We start from the raw sequence: 20,475 nt of genomic DNA on the forward strand, positions 1-20,475 counted from the left end.
TGTTAAATGAGCAACTTAATTGATTCTTCAGTTACTTCATTTTATTAACTAGTAAGCTTTCTCATTTTGTTAGAGAAAATAAAGATTTTGAGGGTTGTAGTAGGCAGAGTAGACTAAACTGCAGCTGTAAATAGATTCAGAGATGTGTAATGGATCAAATGCAATAGAAGTTTGTTCCTTGCTCATGTTCAAGGTAGATGTTTCTAGTTAGTGGGTAACTCTCATCCATTGAGTTCAGAAATTCATATTCCTCCCATATTATAGCTCTGTCATCTCCAAGGACCACATTACTGATAGCATTCAATTGGCAGAAAAGAGTGGAATAGCATGGATGGGAGTGTCTTGTGAAGTGAACCTGTAAGTGCTGAATATCACTTTGGCCAAAGTTCAATTATGTAACCACAGCTAAACCCAGAAGCTGGAAAATGTACATGTGTCCCCATGGTTATACTAAATTTTGAGCAACATTTTGGACATCTGTGTCATCTTTGAACTAAAATGCACCTGTAGTCCAACTTTGAGATTTAGAAGGGCTTTGCAAAGTTCCATGGTAAATTTTACTTGGTTTAAGTTTTCTTGCCAATGAAAACCAAGGAACATTAAGAAGATTATGTTTTCAACTACAAGTGAACAAAACCAGGACTTAACACTATATACTTAATATGATTTCAACTGTTAGATATTCATAAAAGATTCATAAGGAAACATGACAGCTAATTAATTGTGGTTACACTTCAGTGATGATATAATCAGTGATATTTCTTTTAGCCTGCTGCTTTCTGTTTTTCTGTATTTTACGAAATCTCTATCTTGAACCTGTTTTACTTTTTTTTTTTTCCCAACTTGGAATATTGTTGTTTTTTCTCACAATGTAAGAGCCTTATTTTGTATTTCTGTATGCATACTTATGATTTACTGAGATAGAATTTGCTTCTCAGAACTATATATATATATGTGTGTGTGTGTGTGTGTGTGTGTGTGTGTGTGTGTGTGTGTGCGTGCCTTCACGTGTTCCTTTCATTTGTTAAAGTCAGCTCGATGCCAGCCTGTGTTGTTGGTATCAAGGAGTAATCACTAAAGAAAACAGAATCCGACCTTCATAGATCTTATATTCCAGTGGGAAAACAGGTAAAGAAGCAAAATAGCATGTAAGATGGTGGTAAGTGCTAAGAATGAAAAAATAAAGTGAGAAAAGGAATGTGAAATGTCAGTGGGATAGAAATTATAGATACAGTGGTCTGGGAAGGCCTTCTTAGAAAGGAATTTTTAATACAAAGACCTATGGCTAGAGGCTGGGGTTGTGGCTCAGTGGTAGAATGCTTTCCTAGAACATGTGAGGCCCTGGGTTAGATTCTCAGCACCACATAAAAATAAATTCTTTTTTAAAAAAGGTATTGTGCCCAACTACAACAACAACAACAACTATATATATATATATTTTTAAACCTCAGTAGGCTAGTACAGAGCTAGTCAAGAAACTCCTTATGACTGTTAACCAGTGACAATCACATACCCAAGATCATATTTATTATCAATCTGCTCATATTCATCTGGATAACTAAAATCTTATTTACTTGTTTCTGTTGTTAGCTGGAGGACACATACAGATCTATACTCCTTAAAAACAACTCATAATTTTTTCAGATTCCTGCAGGCTGTGTCCTCAAAGCTTGAGGCAATGCAATAGTTAACTTTCTTCTGCCTATTCTAATAAACTACACACTAATATTTTGTAAGACTTTAGTCAACATCTTGTCAAAACTCCATAGTTACCCTTCTGTATATGAGTAGAGAGAGCTTATCATTTGTCTCAGGTCAGATCAAGTCATTACTGGAAATTGCCCATGACAGCCACACTGCAGCCCAGAGCAAAGGAAATAACAAATGTGAAAGTACTCTGCAGGACTCTAAGGAACTATATAGAAAAAAAGGTGTGTTTTTTTTTTTTTTAGTAAAAATCATTTATTTCACACTCAGCAAGACTGATAAGGGATCGCAAAATGTTATTTGTGTGAAGTCTGAGTATTAGTGGCACAATTAAAATGCAGTTTCAGTAATACTTGCTTCCCATATCCCAAAATAACTTGGTCTCTGAACTCTAGATCTTGACTACAGTCTTTCATCCAAGGAAAACTCTCCTAAGGAAGACTGAGGAATGAGATTTTTGCCCTCATGTTTTTATTTTTACCCATTATCTTTTTCTTTTCCTGATTTTCTGCCTTTCGGTATCATTTTTGAACCCTTTATGAGATAGGGGTTGGGGTATAATTTGCCTGATTTTCACATTTCATTTGAGTTTTAAGGTTTCTTTTCTTATGTTGGCATATTGCCAAGAGTAAGAAGGCATGAGGAAGTTGGGCAAGTCATAAAATAATTATTGGAACAAAGTAAGGCAGTTCAGATTCCTGAGTTTCTGATATCTCATCTCTTAATTCTCTTGAAGATCTGAATATTTTTTTCCTTTACTAAGATGTTTAGATACATTATTTGAACAAAAGAAACATAGTTACTTCAAAATGTCCAGTATGTGGTAATGGATGCCACTCAGACTGCACGTAATGGAAACATTGGCAACAATCTGCTCATTGTTTGTCCTGTGCAACAGGAAATGGAGAGTAATAAGGAGCTGGAGAAGGCTATGTCATACAGAAGGAAGTAGACATGTGCACACAATTTTGATTGGTAGCTTTCTAATTGCAGATCTAGTTCACCTGAGCAGGTTCCTATTCCTAATAGACATGGAGATGTTTGGTTTGATTTTATCTTATCATTTGACTTTTTTTTAAAGATATATTTTTTAAAAATATCTATCTTTTTAGTTTTAGGTGGACACAATATCTTTATTTTATTTTTATATGGTGTTGAGGATTGAACCCGTGCCTCGCGCATGCCAGGTAGGCGCGCTACCACTTGAGCCACATCCCCAGCCCTCATTTGACTTTTGATGTCGATTTATCATAGATTTTAATTTTCCTTGTGGCCAGAAATGGTTTCTTGAAATACTTCATTTTAGATTCCAGTTTTCACATGTAGTTATAATTTATTGAGTGAGATGGAACTATGAAAAAAGGAAATGTCACTAGCAGACTTCAGTGGCTTCAGACAGTTGACAGTAATGTGAGGTGGTGGCTCTTGAAATCAGGCGATCTGAAGTCTAGTCCTAACTCTCTCAGGACCAACTGTGTAAATTTAGGCAAATTGCTTAGTTACTCTGGAGCAGGCTTCATCTGTCAAAACAGGAGGTAGGATTCAAAGATCTCTCAAGACCCTTGCAGCTCTAAATTTTTTTGTTTTAACAAAATTTGTTCTAAATGGTAGGGTGAAGGATTATAAATTGTATACGTGAAGTGTCAGAATGTAAAAGGTACAAACAGACTTTGTTGGTGAAAATGTTTTTCAAGCTTATCTGCTAACAAATAGTTTATTTACTTTGGTGTATTCCTAGTTTTTGTTTTCTACATCTGGTGATTTGTTACTTTTGTTACTAAAAATATAAAGGTTGATGGTTCACTTTCCACTCCACCTGAAAACATTAAAACTTGCCATATAAATTCATTGTTAAGGTTTTTTTTGTTGTCGTTGTTGTTGTTGTTGTTTTTTTTAGAGACAAGGTCTCACTGATTGCTTAATGCCTTCCTTAGGCTGACTTTGAATTCTTGATCCTCCTGCCACTCAGCCTCCCATGCTGCTGGGATTACAGGCATTTGCTACTGCGCTCAGCTCTGTTAAGGATTTGAAAAGGTATTAAATGCTTTTGTTCAACAGGGTATATGTTTAATTTAAGTGAATTGGCATTTGAATTAATTAGCTCTGTAGAAAACACAGGCAGGGGTCTGGTGGAAAAGCATGGCTTTAAGTTTTATCTTCATTGCCAATAGTAGCTATGTGGTCCAAACCTCATCTTTAGTAGGAGAAAATTTTCCCTCCAGGATTATTGTGAGAATTAAAGGTAGTAATATATAAAATACATGATACAATATCTGACATTAGATATTCCATGGATAATAGTTGAAACATTATATACTATTTTATTACATTAGTTAAAACAACTAGGGAACCATTGAGTAGCACATAATGAAGACTACCATCTTTGTCATCCTACTGTGATAGGCAGAGATTACCAAAAGAAATAGTTCTACTAGGATAGATTTAATTTTTTTTTTTGTTAAAACAGGTAGACTGAGACTTGCTAGAGCAAAGATACACATATGAGAATATCTAGTAGGAGTTTATTCTTAAAAGTTGCCATTACAGGCTATTCAGAACTCTTGTCTTCAAAACTATTGTGTTCATCCCCTTCTTCCTGAATGAGTGAGCAAATTATTAAATACTGACATCAGAATTCTTGAGCATATGTGAATGAGCAGTGTTTGGCAACTGCCTCTGTTTGAAATGCTGCTGTATGTTGGTTGTGATCTGAAGCATCTCCTTTTTTCCATGGAGTGCTCACAATTCAAACATGACAGATTTGGTAAAATGCTAGGTTGAGTCTTGCTTGCCTCTACTTGGTCACCTTTGTGTGGAGCCAAAGGTAGTTTTGTTTCACTTTTTTTCCTCCTTTTTTTTTTTTTTTTTTTAATGGTTTTTAGTCGATGTTCATGAAGAGGGTGAGTACTTGGAACTCTGCTGCCAATGAAAGGAAATCCTAAGGAAGTACATCTCTTTACAGACCTGTGCCTTACTGTCCTTTGGGCCCTCTGCTGGAAAAGGGGAATCAGGTCTCAAATAATTGCCTTTTTAATTGTATCCTCTAGTATTATATATTTAAGACCGTACTGTGAGTGTAAAACCTCTTGTACCATCTTTATGATATGCAGTACTGACCGTGATTTATCAGAGCTGTTTTTAATGATGTTACTCTAGAATGTTTTCTTTTCAGGTGATGATTGAGAAGCTAATAAAAAAAATGGTGCCAGGTATCCTAACAGTGTCAGAATTTTACTGTTTTCTTGGGTTTTGTTTTGTTTTTATTTTTTATTTTTTTTACCTCCACTCCCCCCCCCTTTTAATGGAGTATGCTATATGTCTCTATAATTTTGTTTAGATGACTGCAGAACTTGGAAAAGCTGTTGATGCTATTGATGCATGACATACTGCTATTGTTGGTCTTTTAATGTAAATACACCCACACACACACACACACATATATAATTTAAATTTTTGGACACTTGAGCTGTGCTGTCAACTTTGGAAAAATTATCCCAGTTTACCATGTTGATTTGTCATTGTACAGAAATTAACAACCATATTGGTCTAGAAACGTTAAACTTAATTTTTTTTTCATTTGTACAGGGGTAATACACTATATTAAATAAGTAATGTCTTATCTGTGTGGGTTTGATTACAGAAACTAATAAAGTATTCTATAAATGATTAAAAAAAATCTATTGTGTTCAGGAATAAGATCACTTCAAAATGTCTAGTATGTGGTAATTGATGCCATTCAGCCTGTGGTGTAATTAATGAAAACATCTGCCTGTTGTTGACATTGTATAAGAGAAAGGCATCGAGAAAAGATTCCTATAGAGATCTCACAAATCCATCCTCTGTGGGGATGATGATCTGGAGGAGGGTCAGAAAGCCAGAAAACACATAGTAACTCTGAAAGGCTCTGAAAGGCTATAGCCTAGTAGCCTTTGTAGTCTGTCTGTGTCTCCATTAGAGGTCATATGATGAAGGTATCATGAGGTTAGATGGAGTGGGGGATAGAATGTGCCCAACTTTGGCAGGGAATCCTGTTTTCTGAAGTAGAGATAGCTGATGGATGAAAGCTGGAGTAATTAAATATGTGAGCTGTGTTTGTAGAGTGAACAGAAAATCTTGAAGAAGTTCTTTCTAATCAGAAACATAAAATAGTAACTATGTAAAAGAATGGATATGTTAATTAACTATAATAATCCTATTACTACATATATAGATCAAAACACCATGTACACCTTAAATATATGCAATTTTAAGAAGAATGTGGCTAGAATGAAGTCAGTTTAAGAACAAGCAAGGACAGTTTCAGGAGATTGCTGAGAAGTGATCATGCTTCCTTTTGTAGTTGATGCATGATATTCTGAATGTGAAGATTCAGGATTGAATGAAAAAAACCTTTTACCTTGGGCTATTCCTCTAATAGACTCAGCTACCACCTTCCTTTATGGTTAAAAATGTTCTACTTGGCTTCATCATTTTGTTTGACAGCCACTTAAACAGTGTATTTCATTCAGTGCCCAATAAGTTTCATCATCTTTGTGAACTCTGATCACTTGAAAGTGACCATCTGGGGTCCAGTGCCAGGACAGGTTCTGAGGCCAAGTCAGATTTAAGGAACAACTATGATACTGCTACTTATGTGTATTGTAGATATGGAAGAAGGAAACAAAGATACTTGAGTATGTTTGTTTATTTCTTTTTAAATTGAGGTATAATTCTCATAATTCACCCTTTTATAAAAGTGTGTAGTTCAGTGGTTTTTAGTGTAATAGAAAGGTTGTGCATGTAATACCACTAATATCAAAAGCTGTTCATCACCCCCAAACAAGCCTTGTGCACATTAGCATTCACTCCCTATACCTCCATTTCCCTAACTCTTGTTTTTTTAATTTTTTTTTAGTTGTAGATGGACACAATACCATTATTTTATTATTTTATTTATGTGGTGCTGAGGATTGAACCCAGTGCCCCACACATGCAAGGCAAGCACGCTACCACTAAGCCACAACCCCAGCCCCATTTCCCTAACTCTTGGCAACTAACAATACTTTCTTTCTCTACAGATTTGCCTATCTTGAGCCTTTATATAAATGGAATAATATGATCTCTGGACTTTTGTGTTTGGTTCCTTTCTTTTAGCATAATGTTTTCAAGGTTCATTTATGTTGTAGCTTATATCAGTATCTCATTCCTTTTTGCAGCTTAATAATAATCCATTGTATCCATCTACATTTTGTTCATCAGTTGATGGACATTTGTTTCTGTTTTTGCCTGTTATGAATAATGCTGCTGTAAACATTTGTGTATAAGCTTTTGTGTGAATATGTTTTTGTTTTTTTGGGTATTAACCTGGAAGTGAGATTGCTGGCTAATAGTAACTGTTTAACTTTTTGAGAAACTTCCGAACTGCTCTGCAAAGTGGCTATACCATTTGGCATGCTTCCCAGCAGAACATAAGAATTTCAGTTACTCTGCATCCTAACATTTGTTTGCCTTTCTATTTTAGCCTTCCTAATGGGTGTGAAGTTGTGTCTTTGTGGTTTTGATGTTCATTTCTCAAATGACTAGTGATGTTGAAATCTTTTCTGTGCTTTTTGGCTATTTGTGTATCTTCTTTGGAGTAATGACTTAAGCTATAATTGCAACTTCAGCTTTTGCCCTCAGGGACAGTATTAATTTGTATAGTTATGCTAACTGCTTTATGATTAGAGAATTGGTATTTCTGAGTTTCACGAGAAAGGTAGATATGGAAGCGTTTAAACTTTAAAGCAGTGCTCCTTTAATTGTGGTCATATAATTTGGGAATTTCATTTTTTAAAAAAATATTTATTTTTCAGTTATAGTTGGACACAATACCTTTATTTTACTTATTTATTTTTTATGTGGTGCTGAGGATTAAACCCAGGGCCTCACACATGCTAGGCGAGCGCACAACCACTGAGCCACAACCCCAGCCCTAGTTTGGGAATTTCTTAGTTTATTTTAGTACCTTGAAAAATAAATCTTCAAGCATATTTGGCCATTCAGTGGAATTTGTTATAGTATAGCCTTACATTGTTATAGCTCTATTTTGTGTTCAAATCATTCTTGTGTATATCATCTTATTTATAGTCTTTTTTTTTAACCTTTTTCTATTTATTTATTTTTATGTGGTGCTGAGGATCGAAGGGGCCTTGCATGTACTAGGAAAGCTCTACTGCTGAGCCACAACCCCAGTCCCTCATTTGTAGTCTTAATAACACTACTGTGAGAAAGCATAAACAGGTGATTATCCCCATTTGTAAAAAGTAGAAGCTGAGACTCAGTTTGTAATTTGTCTAAGGTCACACAATTATTAGATTTAAAATTAAATCACAAGATGTCTACCTTTTTATGGTAATAAATTATTAATCATGTCAAGGATTTTGGGGGGAGGGTGAGCCTACATTGCCAAAAATCAGAAATAAGCCTGTCTCCAACTAGACATTTGATCCTGGCCAAGTCCCACTGATCCTTTATTGACCTCAGAATTCATTATTTGGATGGCTGTACTATAGAATGAATTGTAATTCTTCCATTTAATACCTTTAGCCTGGAACACGCCAAAAGCAAAATTATTTATCACTGTGTGTTTACTATATTTGGAGCACAAGACAAAGCTTGGAACCATAAAAAGAAAACAAGCAGCCCTTGGTTAGTTGGCCTTGGCCCTTCATGGCTACCTTTCCCCAACTCTGTATTTCTAAATTGATCTCCTTGGAAAACAGAAATTTTAAATGTAGAATGAATGAAGAGAAAGTGAGCTATTAATTTCAACCAAGTAAAAATTGACCTTGAGGCTTAAGGTACCCAAAAGACATTATATTAAAAATTGTACATTACTTTCTTTTTTATTTTAAGGGTACCGAAGAGGAGCAACTTTTTTAAAAAATATATATTTTAGTTGTTGATGGACATTTATTTATATGTGGTGCTGAGAATCGAACCCAGTGCCTTATACATGCTAGGCAAGTGTTCTACCACTGAGTCACAACCCCAGCCCCAGATGAGTAAATTTTTAAATACAGTCTTGGATGGATTTAACCCATAAACAATCTTTTTAAGTGTTCTACCACTGAGCCACATCTGCAGCACTGTTCTAAAATTTTATTTTATGTTTTTTGAGACAAGGTCTCAGTATGCTACAGCGGCTGGTCTTGAACTCCTGGGCTCAAGTGATCCTCCTACATCATCCTCCAAAGTAGCTGGGACTATAGGCACATATCATCACCCCATCTGGCTTATCCTTTATATTTAACTTTAGTATTGTAGGGGTATACTTAAAAAAAAAAAAAGTCTATTGATAAAAAAAGATGTGAATTTTATGAACTTTGGAACATAGTTACCAATTCTCTTTTGAGCTATGATATTTACTTTTATTTTTACCATCTGGTATATCTATAACTTACAGTTTCATATGTGTAATAAGAATTGTAATGCATTCCATTGTCACATATAAATTAAAAATTAATTTAAAAAATAAATAATTTTTTAAATAAAAATAAAAAATTAAGGGGCTTGGGGTATAGTTTAGAGATAAAGAGCCCATGGGTTCAATCCCCAGTACCCATAAACAAACAAACAAAAAGTTTCCTACTAGACAGTTGATGAAATTCAAATATGAATTTGCATTAGACAATAGTACGATATAAATGTTAAATTTCATGATTGTGATAACTATTATATGAATACAAGACATGTCTATCTTTTAAACTGGTATAATGCTTAAGGCTTGCAACTAGCTCTCAAATGTATTAGCACATAAATGAATGACTGAACGAATAAATAAGCATATGTATTTGTTAGAGAGAGAAGAGACAAAGAGAGAGATTAAACAAATGAGACCCAATATTAACAATTGGTAAATATAAATTTCAGTTAGACAAGAGTAATAAGTTCAGCTCTATTATACAAACATGTTGATTATAGTTAATAATAAAGTTTTGAAAGGTCTGGAAAATTGCTGAGAGTAGATTTTAAATGTTTTATTACACACAAAAATGTAATAAATATGTAAAGTAATGGGAAAAAAACAGTTTTAGAATTTAGAAAATGTGTGATATGTTTATGAAGCTTTTACTGTTATGTTGCATGTCTTTTCAAACTTAAAATTATGAGCCCTTCTGCTATGAGTCACTATCTTGAAAAGTTGATCTTTCTTTGAAAACAAAATGATATCAAGCACAGTACCATCCTCCATAGCGTGACCCATTTGCCCCAAATCAGCATCACACCTACTCTAATCACTTTTATCAGAACATTTTATGTAACAAAAGTTACATTTTAAAAAAGTTTAAAAAAAGCAGTGTCCTCTTATTGGAGAAGATATTTGTTAAAATTTGTTTACTTTAAAATACTTTAAAAAAATTATATGAACTCATGTATACTTTTTATTTTACATGATTTTGGGTAGAACCAAATGGTGATTATACTTATTCTCATGATTGAACATATAGATCAAAAAGACATGAGGATGTAGCTCAGTGGTAGAGCATAGGCTTACCATGTTATGAGGCCCTGGATTCAATGCCCAGCACTGGAAAGAGAGAGAGAGAGAGGTAGAATAGGACTTGTAGGTAAATGATTTCAGTAATTTTGTAGTGTGAGTTGATCCTGTCAGGAAACTTTGGGATGAATAATGTAACACTGTTGTAAGATTTTCAGTAGCAAAAGTTCAGAAGAAAGATAAAGCATGTCAGCAAAAAGCACAGTGGTCCATTCTCATCTGATGGTTGTAAAAGCCTTAAAGATAGTGAGTGTAAAAGAGATGAGGCATAACCATGAGCTCCTGCCTTAGTGTGTCTGTTGGAAGCCTCAAAATGTCATCAGCTTTTTCTGCCCTTACTACATTTCTTACCTTGCTTTTTCATCCTTCATATAAAATATGTTTCTAGGCAGTTTCCATTTTAGTTCATATACATTTTGTCATTTATGAAGTTCTTTTTTTTCCCCGAGACTGCTTTGGTGTTTTTTTTTTTTTTTAAATTTTATAAATTTTTTTTTAGTTGTAGATGGAAAGAATACCTTTGTTTTATTTATTTATGTGGTGCTGAGGATCAAACCCATACCTCCCATGGATGAGGCAAGTGCTCTACCACTGAGCTACAACCCCAGTCCCCTGTTTTATATGCTTCTGTGTCCCAAAAGGGCTAGATCCAGTGGATCTTCTGTAGGACTTTTCCTAAGGTCTCTATCCTGTTTCCAGTGGCTTTTGACTGGCCTTCTGCTTCTTTGCTTTTATCTTTTTCTTTTAGTAATGAAGCCAGTCTGTGTTCAGCTATGCAGTTATAGGTCCATTTCCTGGAAAGGGTCTTCGTTCTCCTTTTAGAGATCCTGAAAACTGATTTTTTTCAAACTTAGGAATTCAATAATTCAGAAATGTTTTAGTGAGACAGAGGCCCTGGGGAAGTTATCTGCAGAAATCCTAAATTTGTCTTTTCTTCTCTTTTTCTTTCTTTCTAAAAATTACAATTTTCTTTTAATTGATGCATAATAATATATTTATAGAGTACAATGATATTTCAATATAAGTATATATAAACTATAATCAGATCACAGTAGTTGACAGAGCCATTGTTTCAAACATTTATCATTTCTTTGCACTGGGAACATTCAGAATCCTATTAGCTATTTCGTGAGATACAGTTAGTTGTTATCAACCATAGTTATCCCACTGTGCTCTTACAGAACATTAGAAGTTATTCCTCCTATCCAGCAGCATCTCTATTAACTATGAACCACCCTCTCTCCATCCCCACCCCCACTCCTTACTCTTCGCTGTCTCTGGTAACCACTATTCTACTTTCTGCTCCTATGAGATCAACTTCTTAGTTTTCCACAATGAGTGAGATCACACAGTATTCACTTTATTCACAGTATTACACCCAACTCCTGAACTGTGAGAGTTCTCTCTAGTAGAGTGAAGACAAAGATCTCTTGCCTTGGGCAATCTGATACCCACGGGAGAGCTGGGATAGTTTCCATGGCTCGGTACTGAGTAAAGACCCCTCAAGTAGCTCATGGGTGGCTCCCCACACTTCAGGATCATCCATCTTGACACAAATGACATAATTTCATTTCTTTTCTGACTGAATAATATTCCTCTGTGTGTGTATCACATTTTCTTTTTTTTAAATATTTTTAGTTGTAAATGGATCTTTTTAATTTTATTTATTTATATGCAGTGCTGAGGATTGAGCCCAAGGCCTCAACCATGCCAGGCAAGTGCTCTATCATTGAGCCACAACCCCAACCCTTCACATTTTCTTTATCCATTGGTAGACTGTGATTCCATATCTTGAGTGCTACAATAAACACATGAGTGCAAGTATCTCTTCAGCATACTGATTTCTTTCCTTTAGATTTAGGTGTAGTGTGGGGTAGTTCTATAGGAACCTCCATACTCTTTCTGTTATGGCTGTACTTACACTCTCACCAACAGGGTGGAAGGTTCCTTTTTCTCCACATCCTCTCCAGCATTTGTTATTTTTGTCATTCTGTTAATAGCCATTCTAATTTGGGTAAGAAGATCTCTCATTATGGTTTTGATTTGCATCCCCCTGATGATTAGTGATGTTGAGCATCTTGTTGGCCATTTGTGTATCTTCTTTTGAGAAATGGCTATTCAGGTCATTGGTCTGTATTTCATAAAATTTTGTTGTTGTTGAGTTGTTTGAGTTTCTTATAAATTCTAGATTTTAATCTGTTATTGAATGATAATTTACAAATATTTCCTGTCATTCTATAGTTGTTTCTTTACTCTGATTGCTTCCTTTGCTGTGCAGAAGTGTTTTGGTTTGACATAATCCTATTTGTCAATTTTTGCTTTTGTTGCCGTGCCTTTGAGATCATATTCAAAAAATCTTTGCCTAGACCAATGTTCTGAAACATTTTACCTGTATTTCTGTCTACTAGTTTCAGATCCTAAATTTAAATCTTTATTCTATTTTGAGTTGATTTTTGTATAGTTTGAGAGATGGAAGTCTAGTTTCTTCTGCATATGGATATCCAGTTTTCCCAGCACCATTTACAGATGAGACTATCATTTCTCCAGTGTAAGTTCTTGGTGCCTTTTGAAAATCAGTTTGTTGCAAATACGTTGCTTTATCTCTGGGTCCTCTACTCTGTTTCACTAGCCTGTATGTCTGTTTTTATGCCAGTACTGTGCTGTTTTGGTTACTGTAGCTTTATAGTATGTTTTGAAGTCAGGTATTTTGGTACTTCAAGCTTTGTTCTTTTTTCCAGGATAACTTTGGCAATTCAGGATCTTTTGTGGTTCTACACCAATTTTAGGAGCATTTTTCTCTCTTTCCTCTAAGAGTGTTCGTGCCAGCCAGGCTTGGCAGCATGCCATCTATAATCCCAGCAACTCAGGAGGCTGAGTCAGGAGGATTGCCAGTTCAAAGTCAGCCTCAGCAGATTAGTGGGGCACTTAGCAATTCAGTGAGACCCTGTCTCTAACAAAATGTAAAAAAGGGCGGGGATGTGGCTCAGTGGTTCAGCGTCCCTTGGTTCAATCCCTAGTACTGAAAAAAAAAAAAATGTTCATGCCATTTTGATAGGGATTGTTGGTGGTTGTGGTTGTTTTTTCCCTATATTGAATTTTGAGAGGTTTTTAAAAATGCATTTTGGATATGAGTCTGATATCAGTGTATTGGAAATATTTTCTTAGTCTCTGGCTTGCTTTTTTTTTTTATTAATGGTATCTTCTGAAGAGGAGATTTGAATTTTGATCAATTTAACTACTTTTTTTTCTTTTATGGTTAACATTTTTTGAACCTTAGAAATCTTTGCCTACTCCAGGGTATTAAACATTTTTCTCCTATGAGTTTTATCTTCTTAATTTCTACATTTAGGTCCTTGATCCATTTTCATATTAAATTTTGCATATGACATGAGGTATAAAGATTTGTGGGAGACCAACCTTGTATGTGACCGAGTTACACTCCCCGGCTGGGTGCTGAGGTGCTCAGTCACAGAAATTTGGCAGAGCTTTCCCCACCCTTCTTGGGTTCGAGGGTTGAGGGTCGGTGTCTGGTGCATGGGTGTGTCTTGCTACAGCCCCATGGGTGAAGTTATGCTCACCTGTTCCTTTGTAATATAACCCCTTGCCCTGTTTAGGATACAATCTTCCATGGAAGTGCCTTGTGTGTGGCCCCTTACTGTGCCCTTGGGTGTGGCCTACCGAAGTGTTAGTGGACATGAAGATAGACTCAGCCCCCTGAAACCTGACCCCTTGCCTCATTTGAATAGTTTCTCCTCAATAAAAGGGGTCAGCGCACATGCTCTCGATCTCTGTCTTCCTGCGGACCCTTAAGGTCAGAGGAGCTGTCAAGCGACCCCAAAGAAAAAGGTATTTGTGGGCTGGGGATGTGGCTCAAGCAGTAGCGCACTTGCCTGGCATGCGTGCAGCCCGGGTTCGATCCTCAGCACCACAAACAAAGATGTTATGTCCGCCGATAACTAAAAAATAAATATTAAAGAAAAAAGAAAAAGGTATTTGTGTCTCTTGTGTGGTTATTTCGTGCAGCCCAGTCAGCCCAGTTTACCTGGAGTGACCCCTGAGATTTTTAGTTGTGAGAACAGAAACCCGGCAGAGATCCAAATTCATTTCTCCCCCATATGAATATCTAATAATCCTTGCAAAAATTTTTGAATTTTTTTTCCCTATTGAATTACTGTGTAGCTCAGTAGTAAAGCACTTGCCCAGCACATGTGAGGCTCTGGGTTCAATCCTCACCATCACATAAAAATAAATAAATAAATAAAATAAAGGTGTTGTGTTATCTACAACTAAAATTTTTTTTAAAAAAAATAAGTTGATCATATGTGTTAGATCTATCTTTACTTTCTGTGTTCAGTTTCATTGATCTATATGAATCTGCCAATATCACACTACCATGATCATTGTAATGTTATAGTAAGCCTTGAAATCAAATACTATATATCTTCAAACTTTCTTTTTTCAAAATTCTTTTGGATATTCAATGTACTTATGATTTTTTTCTCTTTCCACACTTTTTATTGGTGCAGTATTGTGCATAATGATGGGATTTGTTGTTACATATTTGTATATGCACATAATATAACAATATAATTTGGCCAAATCACTTCCCCATCCCTCCCCTTCTCCCACCCTCTGATCCCTTTCCTCTACTGATCTCCTTTTGATTTTCATGAAATCCTCACCCACCACCTTTCTTTTCTTTTTTCCTCTCTAGCTTCTACATGAGAGAAAACATACAACCCTTGATCTTCTGAGGAAACTCAGTGTTATTGAATTATTTTGTTTGAAGCTTGCTCTTATAATTCTTTTTGTATATTTCTGGATTTGACTTGCTGATAATTTGGGTCCATTTATGGAACGGATCAGGCAGGTGAGCAAATAGGCCACACCATCCATTTTAGATATGTGGAAAAAGTTTGAGCACATTCAACAGATACTAAATACCTTAATGAAGCCTGCAGTTATACCCACAAATAATCTCTGTTTTTTTCATCTGTCCTTTGAAATGTACTATCACCAGAGACAGCAAATGAATATGTAGGGCAAGGTTTAGAGATGAGTTTGATTAAACCTTGAGTTTTTTGAAGTCAGGGGCTTTATCTCATTCATTCAACTAGTGTTAACAAAGGCCCAAATTACAATGGCTTATACAAATTGAGTTTGTTCTTCTCACTCAGGCCTATTACTGCTCTTACTCACAAAAGGCTGCTTCTACCTCACTGCTCTATCAACCAAGGACGTGACCTTAGATGTTCTTATGGTCTTCACAGACTGTATCCACATTTCAGCAGCGGCAAAATGGAGACAGGGATCTGAAAGAAGAGAAGCAAAGATTGCAGGCCAGCCAGCTTTTAAGGAAGGTACCCAGAAGTTGCCATGACCATGTGCATACCATGTCACCCACTGGAACTTAGTATGTGGTCACAAGTTTTGGGTTTTGAGACAGGAGTTATGGAGAATAAATAGTTGTTTGCTGTTTATTGGGAAATGAAATAGATGTTTACTTATATGGTTGTTTTTTAAAGTGTAGAAGTTCCTGAATCAAAGTTATTTGCAACTTTTATCTTTCTGAGTTTCCTGGAATAGTAACAATATATTAAAAAAAGACAGTGGAAAAGTCATGTTAACATACACAGTAAGCTGTGTGGGTGGTAAGTAGTTTTGGTTCTCAATACCCATGTCCTTAGGACCTAGCATGGTACATGGCACATGATTGTAATAAGTATCTGTGACTAGTGTATTACTAGCTCATACTGAGCAGATGCTCATCTGTGCTATTATACATGTAGTATCTTAGTCCTCAGGACAGTCCTGTGAAGTAGCCACTTGTATTATCCCCAATCCATAAAATGGCAGGGACATCAGAAATATGAATCACTAGTTTTATCACACTGTTCCATGTATTAAGTTCTTACTTGCACAATTTGCAAGTTCCTTTACAAGTGAGAATGGTAAATTTTAAGAGTGATAACTCTTCCATTATGTGATTCAGTGATCACTGATGTCATGCCATGTACAACTAAAGTCTCATGTACCACCAATAGTACATGTCTCTCATTTAGGAAATACTTTGGAAGGAGAATGCTGAATTTCGGAGATCTGGGTTCTAATCTTAGTTCTACCACTCTGAGACCTTGCAGGTCATTCAACTCCAGGCTTCCTCTTCTGTGCTGTTTTTCTTTCATGGACTATAGAATTAACTCTTAAAAGATGTAATATAACATGAATGAATAGCATGCTTGAATATATATGCTCAGGTATGCATTAAACATCAAGTGGCTTTGGACAAAAGCTCTGGGTAGATTAAACAGGGGCCCCAGCTAGATGTAGACATGGTTAGGGAAGATTATGTCATTTGAACAAAACTTTGCAAAGATGGCTGTAAAAACTGATGAGGTTATGTGTCAGGGTCAATGGATTGTCAAGGATGTTAAGACATGCTAAGCTAGAGCTGTGGAGGCCATTTCATTTAAACTCAAATGTTTCTGTCTATACTGGTAATGCCCCTCCCAAGTAAAGTGTGTCAATCTAAGAAGATTCTGAATCCTGGGTAGGCAGCTAAATAAGCTGTGCTTTCTTATGGAGATTCCAGCTGGCTCCATATCACCTATGATCCCTCAGAAGATGTAGTACTTTGAGGTCCTCTTGAAAAGGCCTATCAGTTTACTATTGTGAGCACTTTACTTCACTGGCCACTGCTTCCAAAGTACTGAATGACTGATTATGGATGCAGAGAACCTCTGAAGGTACAAATTATTTCCACATGGTTTGGCATTTCCCATTAAGATGAATATTTCTCTCTCTCTCTCCCTATACCCCTCTCTTACTAGCTGCTTTTTCTGTCCTCTAGGCATTTCAAAACATGGAGGGGCATAGAAAAATCATGTACTAATGTTGTTCAATTACCTTTATCAAAACTACTCTCAAGCTAGGTATGCTGGCATAGTGACACATATCTTTAGTCCCAGCACTCAGGATGCTGAGGTAGGAGGATCATTCGAGCCCAAGAATTCAAGACCATCTGGGCAACATAGCTAGACTCTGGCTCAAAAACAAAAACCATTTTCAGAGGCTCAATAGAAGTAGTGAGCACTGGACCTGATGCTGGAGTTGGAAAGGGCATGTCTCTGGGATAGCCAAAAAGGAAGGGTTGAAGTAGCTTTGGGATAGAAATGTGAGTCTTGGTAGCTAAACTGTTTCTTCCTTATCTGGGAAGGAAACAAGGCATTGGTGGGGGGTGGATGTGGGGTCTGTGCAGAGGAGGGGATTTCCTCATCCCTGTTTCTATGCAAGTGATGGGTCTGCAGAGTGGGGGAAAGGGTACACAGTCACTCCTCACAGTTTGACAAAAGGGTGGTCTACTGTACGGCTGTAACCTTGGTTGGCATTTTTGGTCCTGGCAAGGAGAGCTACCCCTTCCCCTGTGTAATCACAGCATCACTGAAGCTATTCAGGAAAGGTGGGTGCAGGAAGGGGAGAGGAGGTAGGGGGTGGGATGAAGAACAAATTTCAAACTACCTACCTCTGTACCATACCAAGTCCTGTGTTAGGTATGTTTGCATGTGTTGTCTCATTTATTCCTTACTCTGGTGCTGCAAATGCTAAAATTACAGACATGCATCCTTTAATGACAGAAATGTGTTGTCAGGTTGTGTGAACAGAGTACACTTACACATACCTGAATAGTGTAGCTTACTCCATACCTGAGCTGTAAGGCAGAGCCTGGGCTACAGGAAGCGTAGAGTATGATCCTAAATTGGATAGTGTAGGTCACTGTAGCACAATGTAAGTATTTTATGTATCTAAACATAGCTAAACATAGATAAGGTACAGTAAAATACAATATGAAAGATTAAAAAATGGTACTTCTGCATAGGGTACTTACCAGGAAAGGAGCATGCAGGCCTGGAAGTTGCTCTGGGTGAGTGAGGGAGGAGGAGTGAATGTGAAGGCTGAGCACACTGCTGTACGTAATTGTAGCCTTAGAAACACCATGTGCTTAGGCTATATTACTTTAGGATTTTTTTTCTTCCACAATAAATTAAACTTACTAAAACATTTTACTTTGTAAACTGATTTTTTTTTAAATTGTTGACTCTTGTAATAACACTCAGCTTAAAACACAAATATATTGTACAGCTATACAAAAATATTTTCTTTCTTCCTTTTCTTTTTTGCAGTGCTGACTTGAACCCAGAGCTTCACACATGCTAGGCAAGTGCTCATCCATAAGCATCCCCTAGCCTTATTTTCTTTATATCCTTATTCTATGAGCTTTTTTCTATTTTAAATTCTTTTTACTTTTAAAACTTGTTTAGACATACAAACACATTTTAGCCTAGGCCTGTACAGGGTCACCACTATCACTATCTTCCACCTCCACTCTGGTCCCACTGGAAGTTCTGCAGGGCAGTAACGTGCTGCTTCTTCTGCAACAAACCTGTTTCACCATTATTTTTTTTTTTTAATCAGTGGGAAGAGTTCACTGTAAAATAATGATTGTAAAGTATAATAAATCCACAAACCAGTAACATAGTGGTTTATTATCAAGTATTATGTACTGAACATTATTGTATGTGCAGCGCAGTGCAGTGGGTTTGTTTACAACAGCATTACCACAAACATGAGTAATGTGTGATTCTTCCGTCTCCCCAAGACTCTGATGTCACTGGGCAACAGGATTTTTCAGCTCTGTTGTCATCTTATGGAGCCACTGTTGTGTATGTGGCCCTTTGTTGACTGAAATGTAGTTGTGTGGCCTGTGAATATAGTTCCTGTTTTTTGCAAATGAGGACTGTGAAATAGAACTCAGGTGGTAGAGCCAGGTTCAAATCCTTGTCTGATTTCCAGGACTCTTTTTTGTAGAGAGAGAGCAATAGAAATCTCAGGATTTCAACAGGGTGTAAACAGCCCTCCCCGAAAGATGGTTCTGGTGTAGCAGTTGATAACCTGTGTCTGTGAAGGGCTTTTTATCCCCTGCCACCTCCTATAAAGCTAATCAGTTCCCACTGACCTGTGGGTCTCTGCCTCATGCTGGACACCTGACCCTCCTGAGTGGACTTCGATAAACAAAGTTTAATGTGTTTTACCTCTTTTTGCCTTTTATAGATGGATCTGTCTGTAGAAACCCTCTTTAGCTTCATGCAGGAACGCCAGAAGAGATATGCGAAATATGCTGAGCAGATCCAGAAAGTCAACGAAATGTCTGCCATCCTCCGCCGCATACAGATGGGCATCGACCAGACGGTGCCGCTGATGGAAAGGCTCAACAGCATGCTGCCCGAGAGCGAGCGGCTAGAGCCCTTCAGCATGAAGCCGGAGCGAGAGCTCAAGTTATAGCTCTGCTGGTTCCTGCCTGCCAGGCTGCTTTTAGGAGGCAGAGATGCCAGTAACCCAGAGGACATTTGGAGCCCAAGTCCTGTGGTATGACCAAGGCCTGAAGCTGGTACAAGGTCTGGGTCCTCACTGCAGTGGACACTGCATGGACTGCCACTGCCAGCATGGACTGTCTTTGCCCTTCTCCTTCCCTTGATACGGATGCCCTGTGTGAAACGAACAGAACTGATTCTTGGTGATAACTGAAGTTGGAATATTACTAGAAATTGTTTTAAATGCTGCATGGAGAGTTATTTTTTGTTTTCTTTATTGACAGTATATATATTCTAGTGTAGCTACTGGAGTGAAAACATAAAAAAAGGGAGGAAAATTTTTTAAGAAGCTATGTGTCTTCAATGCCCTTGTGAAATTTTACTCAGGCTCTGGGTTATGGGTTAAAAACATGAAAAAAAATTAATCCAGATCTTTGCGTTCTTACTGTTTCCATCCCACTTCCGTCACATCAAGTCTAAATCGAGAATTCCCTCTTCCTGTCCTGATGGAACACCGCCTTTATTGTTGTCTACCAGGTTGTGGTGTCCCTTACATTTCATCATCAGAAAATGAAGACTCCCTTTCTTCACCTTCTGGAGATTCGTCTCATTGATTATTGGTTTCCTTGATGAAAGCATAGTTTAGGTTTCTTTCTATTACATCAACACAGGCAGGACTCGTTTTTGTTTTAACCATTATTTTAAAAAAAATTTTTTTAGTTGTACATGGACACAATACCTTTATTTTTATTTGTTTTTATGTGGTGCTGATGATTGAACCCAGTGCCTCCCGCGCGCCAGGTGAGCGCTCTATCACTGAGCTACAACTTCAGCCCTAACCATCATTTTTTTAAAAATAACTTTTATTGGGTTGAGGCTGTA

General features: G+C 36.9%; 1 protein-coding gene across 2 annotated transcripts in view; it reads left to right on the plus strand.

Moving 5' to 3' along the window:
* Borcs5 (BLOC-1 related complex subunit 5) overlaps positions 1 to 20,024 on the plus strand; it is a 101,293-nt gene extending 81,269 nt beyond the window's left edge. For both annotated transcript variants that reach the window (XM_076854134.1, XM_076854132.1), the window contains exon 4: positions 19,334 to 20,024. In XM_076854134.1, the coding sequence (XP_076710249.1) occupies positions 19,334 to 19,564 (231 nt within the window). In that variant the 3' untranslated portion in view covers positions 19,565 to 20,024. The remainder of the gene's footprint in view (positions 1 to 19,333) is intronic.
* The last annotated feature ends 451 nt before the right edge of the window (positions 20,025 to 20,475 follow it).

This window comes from Callospermophilus lateralis, chromosome 4, assembly GCF_048772815.1.
Source record: "Callospermophilus lateralis isolate mCalLat2 chromosome 4, mCalLat2.hap1, whole genome shotgun sequence".
NCBI classification, from domain to species: Eukaryota; Metazoa; Chordata; class Mammalia; order Rodentia; family Sciuridae; genus Callospermophilus; species Callospermophilus lateralis.